Raw genomic sequence first — 19,575 nt, forward strand, 5'->3', positions numbered from 1 at the left:
GGTCAATTTCTTCCCCCTTCACCATGTATTATTCAGACATGCAGATATACACATACCAGGGGGTAAAGAACCAACTAGTCAGTTTCTTCCCCCTTCACCGTTATATATTATTCAGACAGGCAGATATACAAATACCAGGAAGGAAAGAACAAACTGGTCAATTTCTTCCCCTTTCACCGTTTATTATTCAGACATGCAGATATACACATACCAGGAGGGAAAGAACCAACTGGTCAATTTCTTCCCTTTTCGCCGTGTATTATTCAGACATGCAGATATACACATACCAGGGGGGAAACAACCAACTGGTCAGTTTCTTCCCCCTTCACTGTGTATTATTCAGATGTTCAGATATACAAATACAATGGGGGAAAACACCAACTGGTCAATTTCTTCCCCCTTCACCGTGTATCATTCAGACATGCAGATATACAAATACCAGGGGAAAAAACCAACTGGTCAATTTCTTCCCCCTTCACCGTGTAATATTCAGACATGCAGTTATACAAATACTAGGGGAAAACCAACTGGTCAATTTCTTCTCCCTTCACTTTGTATTATTCAGACATGCAGATATACAAATACCAGGGGGGGGGGCGGGGGAACCAACTGGTCAATTTTTCCCCCTTCACCGTGTATTATTCAGACATACAGATATACAAATACCAGGGGGAAAAAACCAACTAGTCAATTACTTCCCCCTTAACCATGTATTATTTAGACATGCAGATATACTAATACCAGGGGCGGGGAAACCAACTGGTCAATTTCTTCCCCCTTTACACTGTATTATTCAGACATGCAGATATACAAATACCAGGGGAGAAAACCAGCCGGTCAATTTCTTCCCCCCCTTCACCGTGTATTATTCAGACATGCAGATATACAAATACCATGGGGGGAAAGAACCGACTTGGTCATTTTTTCCCTCTTCAACGTGTATTATTCAGACATGCAGATATACACATACCAGGGAGGAAAGAACCAACTAGTCAGTTTCTTCCCCCTTCACCGTTATATATTATACAGACATGCAGACATACCAATACCAGCAGGGAAAAAACCAACTGGTCAATTTCTTCCCCCTTCACCGTGTATTATTCAGACATGCAGATATACACATACCAGAGGGGAAAGAACCAAATAATCAGTTTCTTTCCCCTTCAACGTGTATTATTCAGACGTGCAGATATACACATACCAGGTGGGGGGGGGGGAGAACCAGCTGGTCAATTTCGTCCCCCTTCACCATGTATTATTCAGACATGCAGATATACAAATACTAAGGTGGAAAGAACCAACTAGTCAGTTTCTTCCCCCTTCACCATATATTATTCAGACATGCAGATATACACATACCAGGGGAGGGAAAACCAACCGGTTTTAAATTTCTTCCCCTTCACCGTGTATTATTCAGACATGCAGATATATAAATACCAGGCGTGAAAAACCAACTGGTCAATTTCTTCCCCCTTCACTGTGTATTATTCAGATGTGCAGTCATACAAATACCATGGGGAAAGAACCAACTAGTCAGTTTCTTCCCCTTCACCATTATATATTATTCAGACAGGCAGATATACTAGTACCATTGGGAGAAAGAACCAACTGGTCAATTTCTTCCACCTTCACCGTATATTGTTCAAACATGCAGATATACAAATACCAGGGGGAAAACCAACTAGTCAGTTTCTTCCCCTTCACCATTATATATTATTCAGATGTGCAGATATACAAATACCATGGGGGGAAAGAATCAACTGGTCAATTTCTTCCCCCTTCACCATGTATTATTCAGACATGCAGATATACACATACTAGGGGGCAAAGAACCATACTAGTCAGTTTCTTCCCCCTTCACCATATATTATTCAGACATGCAGATATACACATACCGGGGGGAAACCAACTGGTCAATTTCTTCCCCCTTCACCGTGTATTATTCAGACATGCAGATATACACATACCAGGGGGGGGGGGGGGGGGAAACAACCAACTAGTCAGTTTCTTCCCCCTTCACCGTATATTATTCAGACATGCAGATATACAAATACCAGGGGGGAAAGGGGGAAAAATCAACTGGTCAATTTCTTCCCCCTTCACTGGGTATTATTCAGATGTGCAGATTTACAAATACCACGGGGGGGGGGGCGGAGAATCAACTGGTCAATTTCTTCCCCCTTCACCATGTATTATTCAGACAGGCAGATATACACATTAAAGAGGGGAACTAGTCAGTTTCTTCCCCCTTCACTTTGTATTAAACCAACCAGGGGGTAGAAAAAACCAACCGATTTTTATTTTTTGATACACAAAAAAAAAACAACCAAATTGAAGAAAAAATCAACCGGTTGTTTTTTTCTCCCGTTGTTTATGCACAAAAACTAGGGGAAAAAAACAACCATGGGGTAGAATAAAAACAACCAGTTGGTCTTTTTGTCCCATGTTAATGCACAAAAACTTAGTTATTAGGGGGGATAAAAACTACCAAGAGGGGAGAAAAAGTCAACCATTTGTTTTTTTCTCCCTTGTTTGTGCACAAAAACTAGGGGAGAAAAAAAAACAATCAGGGGGGTTGGGGGAGAAAAAAAACTACCAGCTGTTTATTTCTCCATTGTTTATGCACAAAAACTTAGTTATAAGGGGGAAAACGCAACCAGGGGGGAGAAAACCAATTGCGGGGGGGGGGGGGCCCAACCGGTTGATTTTTTCCCCGGGGAAAGAATCAACCGGTTGGATTTTTCCCTGGGGAAGAAACCAACCGGTTGATTTTTTCCCCGGGGAAAACTGACTGGGGGAAAATCTGACCGTTACACCGGTGTGACACTCTATCAAGATTGTTCAAGTTATTTTGATTCATCAATAAACATGGCCGCCAGAGGGCGTAGTCACTTTTCCCTATATGTATATACTGGAAACTTTAAAAATCTTCTTGTGTGAAACTGCTTGCCTGATTTTAGAATAATTTTACACAAATGGTCCTTGTGTGACCCTCTACCAAGATTGTTCAGATTATTTTGATTCATCAAAAAACATGACCCCCAGAGAGCGTTGTAACTTTTCCCTATATGTATAAAGTGGAAATTTTAAAAATCTTCTTGTGTGAAACTGCTTGCCTGATTTTAGAATAATTTTGCACAAATGGTCCATGTGTGACCCTCTACCAAGAGTGTTCAAATTATTTTAATTTGTCAAAAAACATGGTCGCCAGAGGGCGTGGTCACTTTTCCCTATATGTATATAGTGGAAACTTTAAAAATCTGCTTGTGTGAAACTGCTAGCCTGATTTTAAAGTAATTCTACACAAATGGTCCTTGTGTGACCCTCTACCAAGATTTTTCAAATTATTTTGATCCGTCAAGAAACATGTTCGTCACAGGGCGTGGTCACTTTTCCCTATATATATATATATATATATATATATAGTGGAAACTTTAAAAATCTTCTTGTGTTGAAACTGCTGGCCCGATTTTAAAATTATATTACACAAAAGGTTCTTGTGTGACCATCTACCAATATTGGTCGAATTATTCCGATTCGTCAAAAAAATGGCTGCCAGGGGGCGTGGTCACTTTTCTTCTCTGAATTAATAAAGCTAGAGCCTTAATATTTGGCGTGTGATAGCAGATTTGGAATATCTACCATAATTGTTCATATTATTGCCCTAGGTAGAAACATGTGTGTGACATGTATATAATATAGGCTAACACAGAAGAAACATAACTCTGTACTTATACAAACACACTTGAAGCCTTGAACACAGTTGAGCGCTTTAGGGTCAATGACCCTCTTGTTTTCTAACCTGGTTGCCTTACTATGTTTAGCTAGCTCACCTGAAGACAAAGTGCTGTCATCAACAGTTTGACTGTTAACACTCTAGAGGTCGAAATTTTGGCCAGATCTTAATGTAACTTGTTAGAATGTTACCTTTAATAAAACCTTGCACACGTTTGTTACTGGGTCATTTGGGGTAAAAAACAAGGTCACTATGTCAGTTAACAGGGAAACATTGTTAACACTTTAGAGGCCACATTAAAACCTCATCTTCATAAAACTTTATCAGAATGTTTGTCTTTTTAAAATCTACAATGTAGGTCAAGTTTGAAAGTGGATAATCTGAGGTCTTTATTTAAAACTGGTGTGGACGGTAGCATGCATTTCCACTACCGTCCATGAACAGGGTCAATCAAACCGAGCCTGCAACATTTTCGTTTCCGCTGTGTTGAGCGACCTGTGAAGTTTCTACTTTTCTCTATTTTACCTGAGGCCAAAAATTAGGTCACTTGGTCAGATTATAGAAAGAATTTGTTTACTCTCTCTAGAGGCCACATTTTCAGTTTGGTTTTCATAAAAGATAGTCAGAATGTTTAAAACTGGGATACCTGAGATATTAAACTAGGTCACCAGGTCAGATCATAGGAAAACCCTTTTAAGCAGTCTAGAGGCCACATTTTCTATTTGATCTTCATAAAACTTTGTCAGAACATTTTCTGTATGAAAGTTAGGCTTAGTTCAAAACTGGGTTATCTGACCTTTTGAATTTGGTCACTGGGTCAAAAAAGTGGTAAAACCTTTTTAACACTCTACAGACAACAGTGTTTACTTGATCTTCATAAAACATTGTCAGATTGTTTGTCTTTATGAAATCTACTGGTTTATCAGAAGTACTAGGTCAAATTATATGAAAACCCTGTTAACACTCTAAAGACCACATTGTGCACTTTATCTTCATAGAAGATTGTCAGAATGTTTGTCTCTATGAAATATAGGTGCAGTTAAAAACTGGGTTACATGAAATCTTAAACTAGGTAACTAGGTCAAATCAAAGAAAAACATTGTTAACACTCCAGAGGCTACATTATCTACTTGATCTTCTTAAAACTTTGTCAGAATATTTGTCTGTATGGAATCTATTTCAGGTTCAAAACACTGAACACTGTAAAGGTCACATTTTCTTCTTGATCTTCGTGAGACTTGGTAAGAATAATCTAGGATAAATTTGTATTGGAGGCACTTGGGAGAAAACTAGGTCACTAGGTGAAATCATAGAAAAAAATTTCAATACTTTAGAGTCCACTTTTTCAGCTTGATGATCCTAAATCTTTGTCAGTATACTTGTCTGTATGAAATCTAGGTCAAGTTCATAAATGGAGTACCTGAGGTCAAATACTGTTGAACTAGGTTAAATCATTTAAAAACTTGGAACATGATTTCTATAATTCTACAAAATGATTTACATAAAATTTAGTCAAAATGTTTGTCTGTGTGCAATTTAGGCCAAATTAGATACTAGCTTATCTGGGTTTAAGAGCTAGGTCAGGTGAATGATACAAGGCCCTGTTCTTTTTAGCTCAAGGTGAGCTTTTTCGACCGCTCTATGTCCGTCGTGCGTTGTGTGTCAACAATTTCTAAAATAATCTTTTTCAAAACCACTGGGCAGATTTATACCCAACTTCACAGGAATGATTCTTGGATGGCGCCCTTTCAAAATTGCACAAAGAATTGAAATCCATGCAGAACTTTGGTTGTCATGGCAACCGAAAGGAAAATCTTTCAAAATCTTCTTGTCAGAAACTGTTAGCCGGATTTCAAAAGTACTTTGTAGAAAAGATCTCTAGGTGACCCTCTACCAGAATTGCTTAAGCCGTTCTATTGAGGTAAAAAACATGGCTGCCAGGGGGCGGGGCGTATTTTCCCAATATTGTTAAATTGTAAATTTCAAAAATTTTCTTCTCTGAAACATGAAGACCTAGCTTAGATGTTTGGTATGTGGCATTGTCTAGTGGACTTTTACCAAGATTGTTTAAGTTATGGTCCCAGGGTCGATATTGGCCCCACCCCGTGGTCCCTTGAATTTACATAGAGTTGAGTTCTATAGGAAAAATATAAGAAAGTGTTCTTCTCTTAAACTGAGACGCACACAACTTAGATATTTTACATGTGGCATTGTGTAGTAGTCCTTTACTAAGATTGTTCAAATCATGACCCAAGGTTCATTTAAAGCCCCGCCCCGGTGTCACTTAGTTTTTATATGAGTTATATAGGAAAAACACTTAAAAATTATCTGATCATATATCCTAGACTGTTTAAATATAATTACCTGATGACACCAAGTAATTTGGGTCACTTGACTGTGACCGTGACCTACTGACATACTTTCTTGTTTTTTAAGATACAGCTTTGAAATTTTGATGACATATACATTTTTGCACACTGATCTTAAACCTGACTTTCAGTGATCATGAATGTGACCTACTGATCTACTTTCTTAATATTTTAGCATCAGTTTGACATTTGAAACATGTTCATACAACTGGGAAAAGATTTCAATGCTAACTTGTATTTTACTTTCTTATCTATCTCTTACACTTGTCCATGTAGCTCAAATTACACAGGTGAGTGATCTAGGGTCATCATGAGCCTCTTGTTTAAAATATCAGACCACATTTGATAACATAATTTGCCTAAATAGTTATAGGAATATGGAAAAGTTTTGTTACATTTGTGAAGGTTAGCAATGAAAATTAGATGTATAGCATTTTTAAAAAAAAATTAAAGAGAATTCCTATACAGTACAACCTCTCCAGAGCGGCCCTCTTTTAAGCAAGAACCTCTATAAAAGCATCATCAAAATTTCCCTTAGCTGAAATATACTATCAAATTTACCTCTCCAAAGCAACAACCTCTACATAACTGTCAATATTTGTATCTTCCAAAGGGTGTTGCTCTACAGAGGTTGCACTGTATTTTTTATGCCCCCGAAGGGAGGCATATAGTTTTTGAACCGTCTGTCGGTCTGTCCGCAATTTTAGTGTCCGATCCATATCTTTGTCATCGATGGATGGATTTTCAAAAAACTTGGCATGAATGTGTACCACAGTAAGACGACATGTCGCGCGCAAGACCCAGGTCCGTAGCTCAAAAGTCAAGGTCACACTTAGACGTTCAAGGATAGTGAATTGATGGGCGTGTCCAGTCCATGTCTTTGTCATCGATGGATGGATTTTCAAATAACTTAGCATGAATGTGTACCACAGTAAGACGACATGTCGCGCGCAAGACCCAGGTCCGTAGCTCAAAGGTCAAAGTCACACTTAGACGTTCAAGGATAGTGCATTGATGGGCGTGTCCGGTCCATATCTTTGTCATCCATGGATGGATTTTCAAATTACTTGGCATGAATGTGTACCACAGTAAGACGACGTGTCGCGCGCAAGACCCAGGTCCGTAGCTCAAAGGTCAAGGTCACACTTAGACGTTAAAGGATAGTGCATTGATGGGCGTGTCCAGTCCATGTCTTTGTCATCGATGGATGGATTTTCAAATAACTTGGCATGAATGTGTACCACAGTAAGACGACGTGTCGCGCGCAAGACCCAGGTCCGTAGCTCAAAGATCAAGGTCACACTTAGACGTTAAAGGTCATTTTTCATGATAGTGCATTGATGGGCGTGTCCGGTCCATATCTTTGTCATTCATGCATGGATTTTAAAATAACTACGCATGAATGTGTGACACAGTAAGACGACGTGTCGCGCGCAAGACCCAGCTCCGTAGGTCAAAGGTCCTAAACTCTAACATCGGCCATAACTATTCATTCAAAGTGCCATCGGGGACATGTGTCATCCTATGGAGACAGCTCTTGTTATTTCATAGATTTTTTTCAAATTCACATATCTGATAGGAAATTTTGTGCTGAAAACAAGGAACAAATATAGCAAGCTTGTTTTTGTGAAAAATTGTTTTGAACACACACACCAACTGTCACGACTGTTGCCATGGTTGCTGAAACTGCTAGCGGTTTTTCAACATTTCATAATTTTCTGCTTTTTATAAATACCAACAAAAACATGAATTAAGACAGCACAATAAGGTTTATGTATTTATTTCATATCATAGTCATATTTGTAATACAATATCATTACAATGATGGGTAATATGAAAAAAAGATCTTGTTTCTTATTCACTTTTGTGAACTTTTTTTCAATGAAAAATACTCATAGCAGAGAATATTTTTTAATTTTGATAAAAAAAATGTTTCAAAGATTTTTTTTTCTGTTTTCCTTGTGTATAGATAATTGTATTGTGAACATAAAAAAGGCCAAAAAAGTATGGGTCACCAGGCTAAATTGTATGTTAAGACCTCTTGAATACAACACCTGTTCAGACCAAAAAATGGCCTAACTTGACCAAATTGATTACATGTATATCTGCTAGAAGTTAAAAAATCTTAATCCTTTATAATTGAAAAGTAAATTATTTGAAAGGAGATATTGTCTTATCAGTACTTATAAGTTAATTGTCTAACATTATATGAACAATACTGTCTTTGTACTAAAATGCGCTGTCAAAACACAGCCACAAATGGCAAGTTGCATGATACATGTCAGGCATGATTACTGATAAAACTTATTGAAAAATGTTATTTAATACAAGATTCCTCATATTTAAGATCGTCTATCACATGTTTCAACAAATGTTGACTTGACTTGACTTCACTTTTTCTATAGATAGTATCGGGTGCACAGAAAGATGCGCCCGAAAAACTATATGAATTCCCTTTAAGATCCTAAAATTAATAGTACTTCCCTTCTGTCTGTATTAGTTTCAACATTCAAATTAGGTTTGCCAAGATTTTTTTCTTGGAAGATTTGTAATAAAATTTATTTAATAAGTCAAGGTAGTAAATTTTCTGTGCTTTTTTATGCCCCCACTTGGGTGGAGGGGGGCATATAGATTTGCTCTTGTCCGTGCGTACGTCCGTCCTTCCGAAAATGTTGTGTCGCGCGTAGCTCTGAAAGTATTTGACGTAGAGTCACAAAACTTTACAGGAATGTTGGTCAGCATGTGTAGTTGTGCACCTGGGGTTTCGCGTCCGGATTCATTCAGTCATGTAGGAGTTATGGCCCCTGACTTAGTAAAAAATTGGTCATTTTAATGTTGTGTCGCGCATAGCTCCAAAAGTATTTGACCTAGAATCACCAAAGTTTACAGGAATGTTGGTCAGCATATGTAGTTGTTCACCTGGGGTTTCGCGTCCGGATTCATTCAATTGTGTACGCGTTATAGCCCCTGACTTAGTTAAAAATGGGTCATTTTAATGTTGTATCGTGCGTAACTCCAAACGTATTTGACCTAGAGTCACCAAAGGTTACAGGAATGTTGGTCAGCATGTGCAGTTGTGCACCAGGGGTTTCGCATCCGGATTCATTCAGTATTGTTGGAGTTGTGCCCCATGACCTGGGAAAAATTGTCATCTTAATGTCATGTAGTGGGGGCATCTGTGTCTCATGGACACATTTCTAGTTGAAACATGACTCGAACATGAATCTTGTATTCAGATTAGCTTTATTCGGATATACAGAGATGCAGTAATCACGACCAACTCATCAGTAACAGACATCAAACATTCTTCAGAAACCAATAACTATGTTATCAACCAAACCCAAACTTTGCAAGAGATAGGCAAGTTTGAACAAAATGATTGTTTTTATCAGCTATTACATGATGATTGTAATAAAAATTGTTTAAGCTCCATTGTACAGCAAGTTCAAGCTGTTGTGATCATGCTGCATCTGTGTCTTTCATCTGGAATAAGCTTTTAACTTGAAACTACTTTATCTCGTGAACTGGTTGGTGGATCTTCACCATACTTGATTAAAAAAAATCCTTGCATTGATCCTCTCACAAGTTTGATAAAATCGACCCCATTTAGCTGTTTCCAGGACCAAAATTAGAAATAACAACTTTTCTCATTAACCACTTCATGTATCTTCACTGAACTTGGTCAGTAGCATGCCTCAATTTGTTCAGATAGTTTTGATTGAACCCTTCTAAGGGATTTTAGTACTACAAATGGTAAAAAAATACACAAACTTCTTGGGAACCACTTGATGGATCTTTACCAAACTTAGTCTGTATTATCTTTTTATGGACCTCTATAAATCAAGTTTGTTTAAGTAGTACTGATGGACTCATTGGTAGCTGCCAGCGCTAACAGTAGAAAAACTTATTCATTTTACATGAAAAGATAAAATATCTTTCACTCATTTACTCCAGAAGTTACACTTTGGCATGTGGCTGTTCAAGTCATGTAAATATTGCATCTTGGGTTCACTTGATGATTTACTCTGAAACAAGCACAATCTAGTATCTACCATATATTCTGTGCGAAATGTTTTTAATGTATACTAATTTATTATACCCCCACAAAACGAAGTTTTGGATGGGGGGATATATAGGAGTGAGCTTTTCGGTCGGTCGGTCTGTTGGCTTTTGTGATTTCCGGATGATAACTCATGAAAGGCTTGACCGATTTGTATAATTTTTAGTACACTGGTGTAACATTAGAAAATACAGTTCAAGTTCAAATTTGTGATCAATAGGTCAAAGGTCAAGGTCACAGTGAGCCTGAACAGTTAAACATTTTCCGGATGATAACTTGAGAACGCTTGGGCCTATGATCATATACAAAATGTATTTTGGTACACAGGTGTAATATCATAAAATACAGGTCAAGTTTGACTTTGGGATTTGTAGGTCAGAGGTCAAGGTCACAATGACTTTGAACTATTAAATGGTTTCTGGATGATAACTGGAGAACACTTGGGCCTAAGATCATAATGTTTGGTACACAGATGTAAGATCATAAAATACAGGTCAAGTTTAACTTTGAGGTCTGTAGGTCAAAGGTCAAGGTCACAATGACTCGAAACAGTTAAACGGTTTCCAGATGAAAACTTGAGAGCACTTGGGTCTAGGACCTTAAATTTTTGTACACTGGTGTAACAAGATTAAATACAGGTCATGTTTGACTTTGAGGTTAGTAGGTCAAAGGTCAAGGTCACAATAACACGAAACAGTTAAACAATTTCCGGATGATAACTTGAGAACATTTGGGCCTAGGGTCATGAAAATTGAAAGCGAGGTTGGTTATGACCAGCAGATGACCCCTATTGATTTTGAGATCAGCTGGTCACAGGTCAAGGTCACAGTGACCAGAAACATTTAAACGGTTTTCGGACAATAACGTCACAACGCTTGGGTCTAGGATCCCGAAATTTAATAGGGAGGTTGGTCATGACCAGCAGATGACCCGTACTTATTTTTGGTTTCAAAGGTCATTTAAAACATTTCTGGACAATAACTTGAGAACGCTTGGGCCGAGGATCATGAAACTTCATTCGGAGGTTAATCATGACCAGCAGATGACCTCTATTGATTTTGAGGTCGAAGGTCAAGCAAGGACAGCTTTGACATTGGTTTAGTTCTTTGACAAGGCCATATTGTGTGGGTATAATTCGTCACTCCTGTGACAACTCTAGTTATATCTGAACTGTTTTTGTTCCTAACAGGTATGTAAGGAGAAATTTATAAGGCAGAAGTTTGTGGAACTTTACTGTCAGAAAGTAGACGAGTACAACCGATGTATGCAAGAATGTATGAGTCGAGCGGCTTTTCTGGTGAGTAAAGGAACATGACGTAAACAATTTTCATTTTTCCTCAATGGTTTTTGTGTTGATGGTCAATGGTTATAGATAGCATAGAGAAGCTGTTTGAGCTATACATGACTTTGATATCAAATAACCCTCCAACCCTTGGTACTATGTCATCTGAGAGATTGATCAAGGGATCTTTACAGATTATAAATAGTTGCATCTATATGACATATTGAAACGCCACTGAAAATGTGCCATTGGCTATTTGTATCACTTGTTTGCAGTTCTCCAATGAGAGCTGATGCAGTGGTCCAATGATAACACTATCTGACAACTAAACCAGGGCTCATAAGTGTGGACTCCTGTTCCTCTAACTAAAATTATTAACATACAGATAGAGTCTTGTGTATTGGTGCTTTACACCTGGTATGCTTTAAAACCAGGAAACTTTCAGGAATTGGAGTGTCTTCTAAAGCTTGCACTATCCTCCAACTAAAATAATTGGCAGTCTTCGGAAGGAGTTGACCATATTGGTTACTGGTGACTTAAGTACATTGTATTAACCGTTTAACTAAAGAAATCAATCATGTGAGATCTGTTAGCTTTGTAAAAAATTAGCTCAAGTGGTTAAGGTTGCTGACTGTGAATCACTTGCTCCTCACTGCTGCAAGTTCAAAACCTTGTTTGTGTTATAGAATTTATGCAGCAGCCATTCAGCTGGTTTATGGAAAGTCAGTCGTTCTACCTAGGTACCCACCCATGTCTTTATTATGGAAGGAGGGTCACCTTGGGTCTTCCAGCACTATCAAAACTGGAAAAGTATTATGGGATGGTTTGTGCATCTGTCCTTTCATCCGTCATAATTAGTGTCCAGAGCATAACCCTATAACTGTTAAAGATATTGATTTTAAACTTTATATATAGGTAGATGGTGATGAGACAATATGCAGAGTACTTGAAACAGCTTTGTAGGTCAAAGGTCAAGGTCACAAATCGAGCTAAAAGATCAAAACTGTCAATCATATCTTGTGTCCAGATCATAACTAAATAACCATGCAATATGATGTGCTGAGCACATGAACTGGGTCTGTAGGTCAAAGGTAAAGGTCACAAATTGAGCTCAAAGTTCAAATTTATTCGGATTTTTTTTTTCGTGTCCGGAGCATAACTTATTAACTATTCAAGGTATTTACTTTAAACTTAACTGAAAAGACCATATGCCAGGATGGTAGGACAGGGTCAGATCTGCCCATCATATTTCATGTCCGGAGCATAACTTAAAAATAGGGATGGCAGCGAATAGCATTTTTGGTATTCGAATATCCGGTCATCCTTCCGAACGAATATTCGGTCATCAACTGATCCATAAATCGACTCAAAATTGTATGTGTTTATACCCTAATTAGCGACCTGTATTAATTTTACTTTCGTTTACACCGGAAGTAATTCAGACATTGACGAATTAAAACTGACTGTGGGAATCTGGGATAGTCAAAACGAGTATGCGCTGGTTTCTCTAATATTTATTCGTCAGTGATTCTCTATAAAATAAAAATTAAATAAGGTAAACAAATGACAGTAAATATAAAGATTTGGACATCTCAAATTGTTTTCATTTCTATCTAACAAATTCTAAATCTAGGTATAATATTCCATATAAATCTACTTGTAAAAGCATAATACAAATTTCGCTCTTACCGAATTTGACATCTGCAACATTTATGAATGTTTTAATAACCTCCAGTTCCAATATTGTTTCAAACATTTACTTTATTTGAATGCCGTCAATATAAACAAGTTACGTAAGTATGACGTCGTGCCAAATTGCACGTCAATTAACTTTCAATACTTTAGCGCCAAAAATGACACTTGTACATTAAAATAATAGAAATTAATAACGCGTCAATTTAAGATTTACAGAAATCTTACACTGCCCCCCATGAAATGTATATTCATTTTATCTTATATAATGCCAAATAAAGGGAAATACCATTTAATTAATAAAAATATAAACACCCTCACTTGTCAATGGAAACAAGATAAATCCTATATAAAAAGAATAATAATAAAGTTATCTAAACATTGTAGGGACATTTCAGAAATATCAATGCTGCAGTTAAACACAAATATAAAGCTTAAGTTTGCCAAATGTAAATCTTAATCTGCACTTTCTAAAAGACATAATTTTGTGATCGGTCTAAGAACATTTGTGTTTCTAGTACGGACCATGCATTTACGTACAAAACCATCCCTGCTTTTAAGGACTTCGGTTACCCTGCCCAGTGGCCACTGCCCTCTAGGTACATTAACGTCTACCACAAGTACAACGTCTCTGATCCATCTTTTCCAGAATATGTCAGCTAAGTATTGGATTTGTTTCCACCATCTCTTGCAATATACATCTTCCTTCTGGAAAACGCCTCTCGGTGTACATGAATTAGCATTCATCAAAGGGAGCATGTTCGGTGTTAATGCTGGTGCGTCTCTAGGATCGGTACTCACAGGAGTGATTGGTCTGTCATTGATTATTCTTTCTGTCTCTGTAATCAATGTCAACAATCTTTCGTCATTACGAAGTTGTTCTTGTGCAAGAACTTTGAGTATTGTTCTAGTAGATCTGATCATTCTCTCCCATGTTCCACCCATGTTGCTTGCGTATGGTGGATTGAAGTGCCATTCTGCGTTTTGCTGCACCAAGTACCGACCGATCTTTGACTGGTTCCACTCTTCTATGGATCTCTTAAGTTCTTTATCTCCGCTTACTAGGTTTGTACCATTGTCACTAAATACTTTTTCTGGATGCCCTATTCTACTTGTGAAGCGTTGGTAGGCCGCTATGAACGAATCAGTTGTTAAGCTATGAGCTACTTCCAGGTGGACTGCTCTCGTGGTCAAACAGGAAAAAGACATCCAATCTTTTAAGGCAAGAACGACCTGATTTCACCATTAATGGACCAAAGTAGTCTAGTCTGACAAAAGTAAATGGAGGTTTGTCAGGTGTCGTCTGTTCTTGGAGCAATGGCGCCATCTGCTGTGTGAGTGACGGACTGTGTTGGCGCTTATATACAATACATCTTCCAATCGTTTTCTTAACAGCACTATGTCAACGTAAGATCCAGTATTTCGTCCGTAATACTGCAAGTACGTGTTGGTACCCAACATGTCCGTTGCTTTTATGACAATGACGAATTATCAGCTCTGTCGTGTGATCACTGTGGGGAAGAATGATTGAGCATGTATCATATTCTGTGTGAATTTGTCTGCCAGACATCCGAATGAGTCCATTTGTCAGTATAGGGTTTAACAAAGCCAAACTGCTATTCTTCTGCACATAATTTCCTTTGTTTAAGTATTCAAGTTCTTGACTAAAGTTGGCTCTGTACATATTTTTTAATAGTGTAAATGCAGCGTTCTGCGTCTCGACTGCGACGAGGTCTCTTCGTTTTAATGTATCCGTCTGTCGTCTGCAGTACGCAATGAACCTCTGTAACCAAGCACACGCTCTCTGTAGTTTATTTCAGTCGGGGTAGTGGTTGATAAGGTCTTGGATTGTTGTTCCCGTGTATAATGCAGTGGTGTTTGTTGCAACCTCCCTTTTGACTTATGTGTCGTCGTTTACTATATTCTGTTTGTTTGGTGGTCGAGGCCAAGTAGATTCATCCTGCATCAGATATTCCAGTCCGTTTAGCCATGTCTTGAGACTGGTTTCATCGCTGGGATCTATACCTCTAGAAGCCAGATCTGCAGGGTTTGAAGTGGAGCCAACATAACGCCACTGTTCTGGATTTGTCATCTCGTGTATGAAGCTTAGCCGGTTTCCAACAAACGTCTTGAAGCGTTTTGCGGTGTTGTTTATGTACCCCAAAAGGATCATAGAGTCAGTCCAGAAAACCACCTGGTCAATCTTTAAGTCGAGTTCTTCAATCAACATGGCATACAGTCGACAGGACACTACGGCTCCACACAGCTCCAGTCTGGGTATAGATGACTGCTTGATCGGAGGAAGTCGGGATTTACCTAGCACTAGACTGCAGACTGTCGTATCACGCTGATCTGTCAGGCGCAAGTAAGCGCATGCGCCATAGCCAGTCTCTGAACCATCGCTGAACACGTGTAATTGAATGTTCTTCAGTACACCATAGTTACTTTGTTGGTACCGCCGGTTTATGCGAATACTTTCCAAACGAGGTAAGTTTGACAGCCACCGTTGCCAATCTCCGTGCTCCTTTTGCGGTATAACGTCATCCCATCCTAATTTTTTCCTGCAAAGATCCTGGACGATAATTGTTGCTCGTAACGTCACTGGTGCTACAAGTCCAAGTGGATCATATATCGCACTGACTATGGATAGAATTCCACGTCTTGTCAGAGGCTTATCTGCTATCCTGATTTTGAATGTTATTTTATCGTCGTTGACATTCCAATTAACACCTAATGCACGTTCGCAAGGTAGAATGTCATCAGGGTCAAGGCTAACAACCGCAGGTGCTTGTTCCGATTGAGGAATGGTATCGAGTACTTGTCTGCTGTTGCTGGTCCACTTTGTAAGTCTAAAGCCTGCCATTTGCATTAGTTTCTGTAGATCCGCTGTTAACATCGCCGCTTTCTCTTCCGATGCCACAGATTTCAAACAGTCATCGACGTAGAAGTTTCTGTTAACTGTATCTACGACTTCGGGTGGAAATCTTTTTGCGTTGTCACTGACTGTTCTTTTCAATGCATAAGCAGCACAGCTAGGAGATGAAGTGGCACCAAACAAATGCACCTGCATACAGTACGCTTTTGGAGGTTTATACATGTCCCCATCAGGCCACCATAAGAACCGAAGTGCATCACAATCCGCCTTACAAAAGCGAACTTGATGGAACATTGTCTCTATATCGGCAGCAATTACTTTCTTTTCCTGACGAAATCAGATAAGTACCCTATATCAGTCTGTTCGTCATATCAGGGCCTTGTAGGAGTTGACTATTCAGTGAGGTGTCCTTGTATTTCGCGGCACAGTCAAATACCACACGGACCTTTCCTGGTTTGTTCACGTTCATCACGGGGTGGTGGGGTAAGAACCATATCCGCTTGGAGTCTGAATTTTTGTCCTCTACTTCCTTGGCATATCCTTTGTTTATATAGTCATTGACAGTTTTTGTATACATTCCATGTAAAATTTTGTTCTGTGAAAGTTTTCTCTTCCGTTGATTTAGACGTGAGTGTGCCATTGCTAAATTATTTGGTAGGGTAACATCGTCCGCTCGCCAAGGTAGTCCCATCTCATAGTGACCGGCTACGTGTGAAAGGGTTGACTCCATAATGCCTAACGCCCTCTTATCTTCAACCGACATCGACTGTTTTTCGCATTGTGGTCCGTCGTTGAAGTCTGAAGTCCACATACGCTCTAGTTGTTGTTGTAATATTACGTCATTGGATTGACCATAATGGATATTTGCTGCTTTTCTTAATTGCTCTGTTCTGTCCTGTTCTACATTGGTTTGGGGGACTGGTCCATGAACTGCTCACCCTAGTCGCGTCCTTACTGCGTACGGCTCATGGCTGCGTCCAGTGGAATGTGTGCTTCTGGTAAATCTGTATCAATAAGTACCATGACTTCGTTCACTGAAACGTGGGGAATCTGTAGATCGGACAAATGAGATATAACTCGAATATCCTCTGCTGTTGCTGCAGAACGTGTGGAGATCGGCTGCTGCTTCACTGTCCAAACATTATTGAGTTAAATATCGCCGCCATTTCAGGAAATTGAACTTACACTGAGGTCTGCTTCCTGTCCATGGATCGTACTTCCGGTCGAGCTTACGGTCGATATCTGAAACGTGACGGGTCTGCAGGACACATGTAGTTTCTGGATCAGCCTCTCATCGCATAACGTTTTGTCAGCACCATCGTCGAGCAGAGCGTAAGTTTGACAAAAGTAACCGTTTCCCTTAACAGTAACAGGTATGATCCCCAAACATGTTTTAACATATGAACCATTTACAGCAGCACAGAAAGACGAAGGTTGTGTTACAGCGTTATCAGAAGGTGTTTGTACTAAACTATGTAAAAGTGAATGGTGTTTAAGGCATACAGACACTAAATAGAAAAATGGCGCGAATAAAAATGGTAGTCGCATAATGGCGGACACAAATAGTCCTTAGTTTTTTTGCTCTGTAGAGCTATTTTCCTTATTTTCTTTGCATTTGTTTGTGCTAAAAACACATGACAGATCTATGCTTGACATGTAGGTAGCATTTTCATAATGAAATAGCAACATGACAAAATTTTTCATGGAAACTTAGATCATACACCACCAGTATAATTTAGGGTCTCATTTTTTAGCTGATTTTGCAGTTTTTGTGTTTGACTGAAATTATTTGTGACCCCCACTTTTCTTTTGATTTTTAGTTAGCACTGACAATATTCTTCAAGTAAATGTAAGTTACAGAAATTAAAAATGGGTCCTGATGTGTGCTGCGGTCACTGGGAATAGGTCAGTTTTATATAGAATAAAGAACAACAACTATTTAGTGTGTTATAACCTATAAGATGACATTGGTAAAAAATGAAATCTGGCCAGATGATGGTGGGAATGGGATAGTTTGATTAGAATTTGATAGAAAATGACAAATTAATTGCAATTTTGTTGAAAATGAGGCTAAAACCCAAAAATATCACATTTTCACTGTTTTGGGTGTAGTTATTTCAAAAACTGCATATTTATAGGCTACTGATTGCTATATTCTGGCCATCAGAGGTAAAAGTGAACATCTATAACAGTTTAAATGTGTAATTTGCATGCAGATCAGAGTAGAAAATGTCAAAACAGGGCAAAACAAGGCTGAATTTAGGGTAACTGCTTCAAAATTATGTCGCGACAGCTATTTTTGACAAAATCTGACGCTTTGTCTTATGGTACTGAAAATGCCGTAAAAACTTGGAAACTGGTGATATCAAGCTAAAACCTTGTATTTCTTCATGCATTTGGGTTTCTTGTACATTTCAAATGAAACTGGCACACTGTCAGAGAAAAAAGTTTCTTTTACAAGATGACATTGGTAAAAAATGAAATCTGGCCAGATTATTGTGGGAATGGGCTAGTTTGATAAGGATTTGATAGAAAATGACAAATTAATTGCAACTTTGTTGAAAATGAGGATAAAACCCAAAAATATCACATTTTCACTGTTTTGGGTGTATTTTTTTCAAAAACTGCATATTTATAGGCTACTGATTGCTATATTCTGGCCATCAGAGGTAAAAGTGAACATCTATAACAGTTTAAATGTGTAATTTGCATGCAGATTAGAGTAGAAAATGTCAAAACAGTGCAAAACAAGGCTGAATTTAGGGTAACTGCTTCAAAATTATGTCGCGACATCTATTTTTGACAAAATCTGACGCTTTGTCTTATGGTACTGAAAATGCCGTAAAAACTTGGAAACTGGTGATATCAAGCTAAAACCTTGTATTTCTTCATGCGTTTTGGTTTCTTCTACATTTCAAATGAAACTGGCACACTGTCAGAGAAAAAAGTTTTTCTTATAGTCATACAGACACTAAATAGAAAAATGGCGCGAAAAAAATGGTAGTCGCATAATGGCGGACACAAATAATCCTTAGATATTTTGCTCTGTAGAGCTATTTTCCTTATTTTCTTTGCATTTTTTTTTTTGCTAAAATCACATGAAAGATCTATGCTTGACATGTAGGTAGCATTTTCATAATGAAATAGCAACATGACAAAAATTTTCATGGAAACTTAGATCATACACCACCAGTATAATTTGGGGTGTCATTTTTTAGCTGATTTTGCAGTTTGTGTGTTTGACTGAAATTATTTTTCTTGCATCAAACATGACCCCCACTTTTCTTTTGATTTTATTTTTAAAACTGACAATATTCTTCAAGAAAATGTAAGTTACAGAAATTTAAAATGAGTCCTGATGTGTGCTGCGGTCATTGGAAATAGGTCAGTTTTATATAGAATAAAGAACAACAACTATTTAGTGTGTTATAGCCTATAAGATGACATTGGTAAAAAATGAAATCTGGCCAGATGATGGTGGGAATGGACTAGTTTGATTAGAATTTGATAGAAAATGACAAATTAATTGCAATTTTGTTGAAAATGAGGATAAAACCCAAA

At 38.2% G+C, this 19,575-nt stretch overlaps 1 protein-coding gene across 11 annotated transcripts in view; it reads left to right on the forward strand.

Annotated features, from left to right (window-relative positions):
* LOC123550949 (E3 ubiquitin-protein ligase rnf213-alpha-like) overlaps window positions 1-19,575 on the forward strand; it is a 163,279-nt gene that overhangs the window by 86,128 nt on the left and 57,576 nt on the right. For all 11 annotated transcript variants that reach the window (XR_008370485.1, XR_008370484.1, XM_053540369.1 and 8 more), the window contains one exon: window positions 11,355-11,462. Coding sequence is in view for 9 of the 11 variants with exons in the window: in XM_053540369.1 (XP_053396344.1) it covers window positions 11,355-11,462 (108 nt within the window). In the remaining 2 variants the exon portion in view is untranslated. The remainder of the gene's footprint in view (window positions 1-11,354; window positions 11,463-19,575) is intronic.

This window comes from Mercenaria mercenaria, chromosome 4 (genome assembly GCF_021730395.1).
Source record: "Mercenaria mercenaria strain notata chromosome 4, MADL_Memer_1, whole genome shotgun sequence".
In the NCBI taxonomy this organism is placed as follows: domain Eukaryota; kingdom Metazoa; phylum Mollusca; class Bivalvia; order Venerida; family Veneridae; genus Mercenaria; species Mercenaria mercenaria.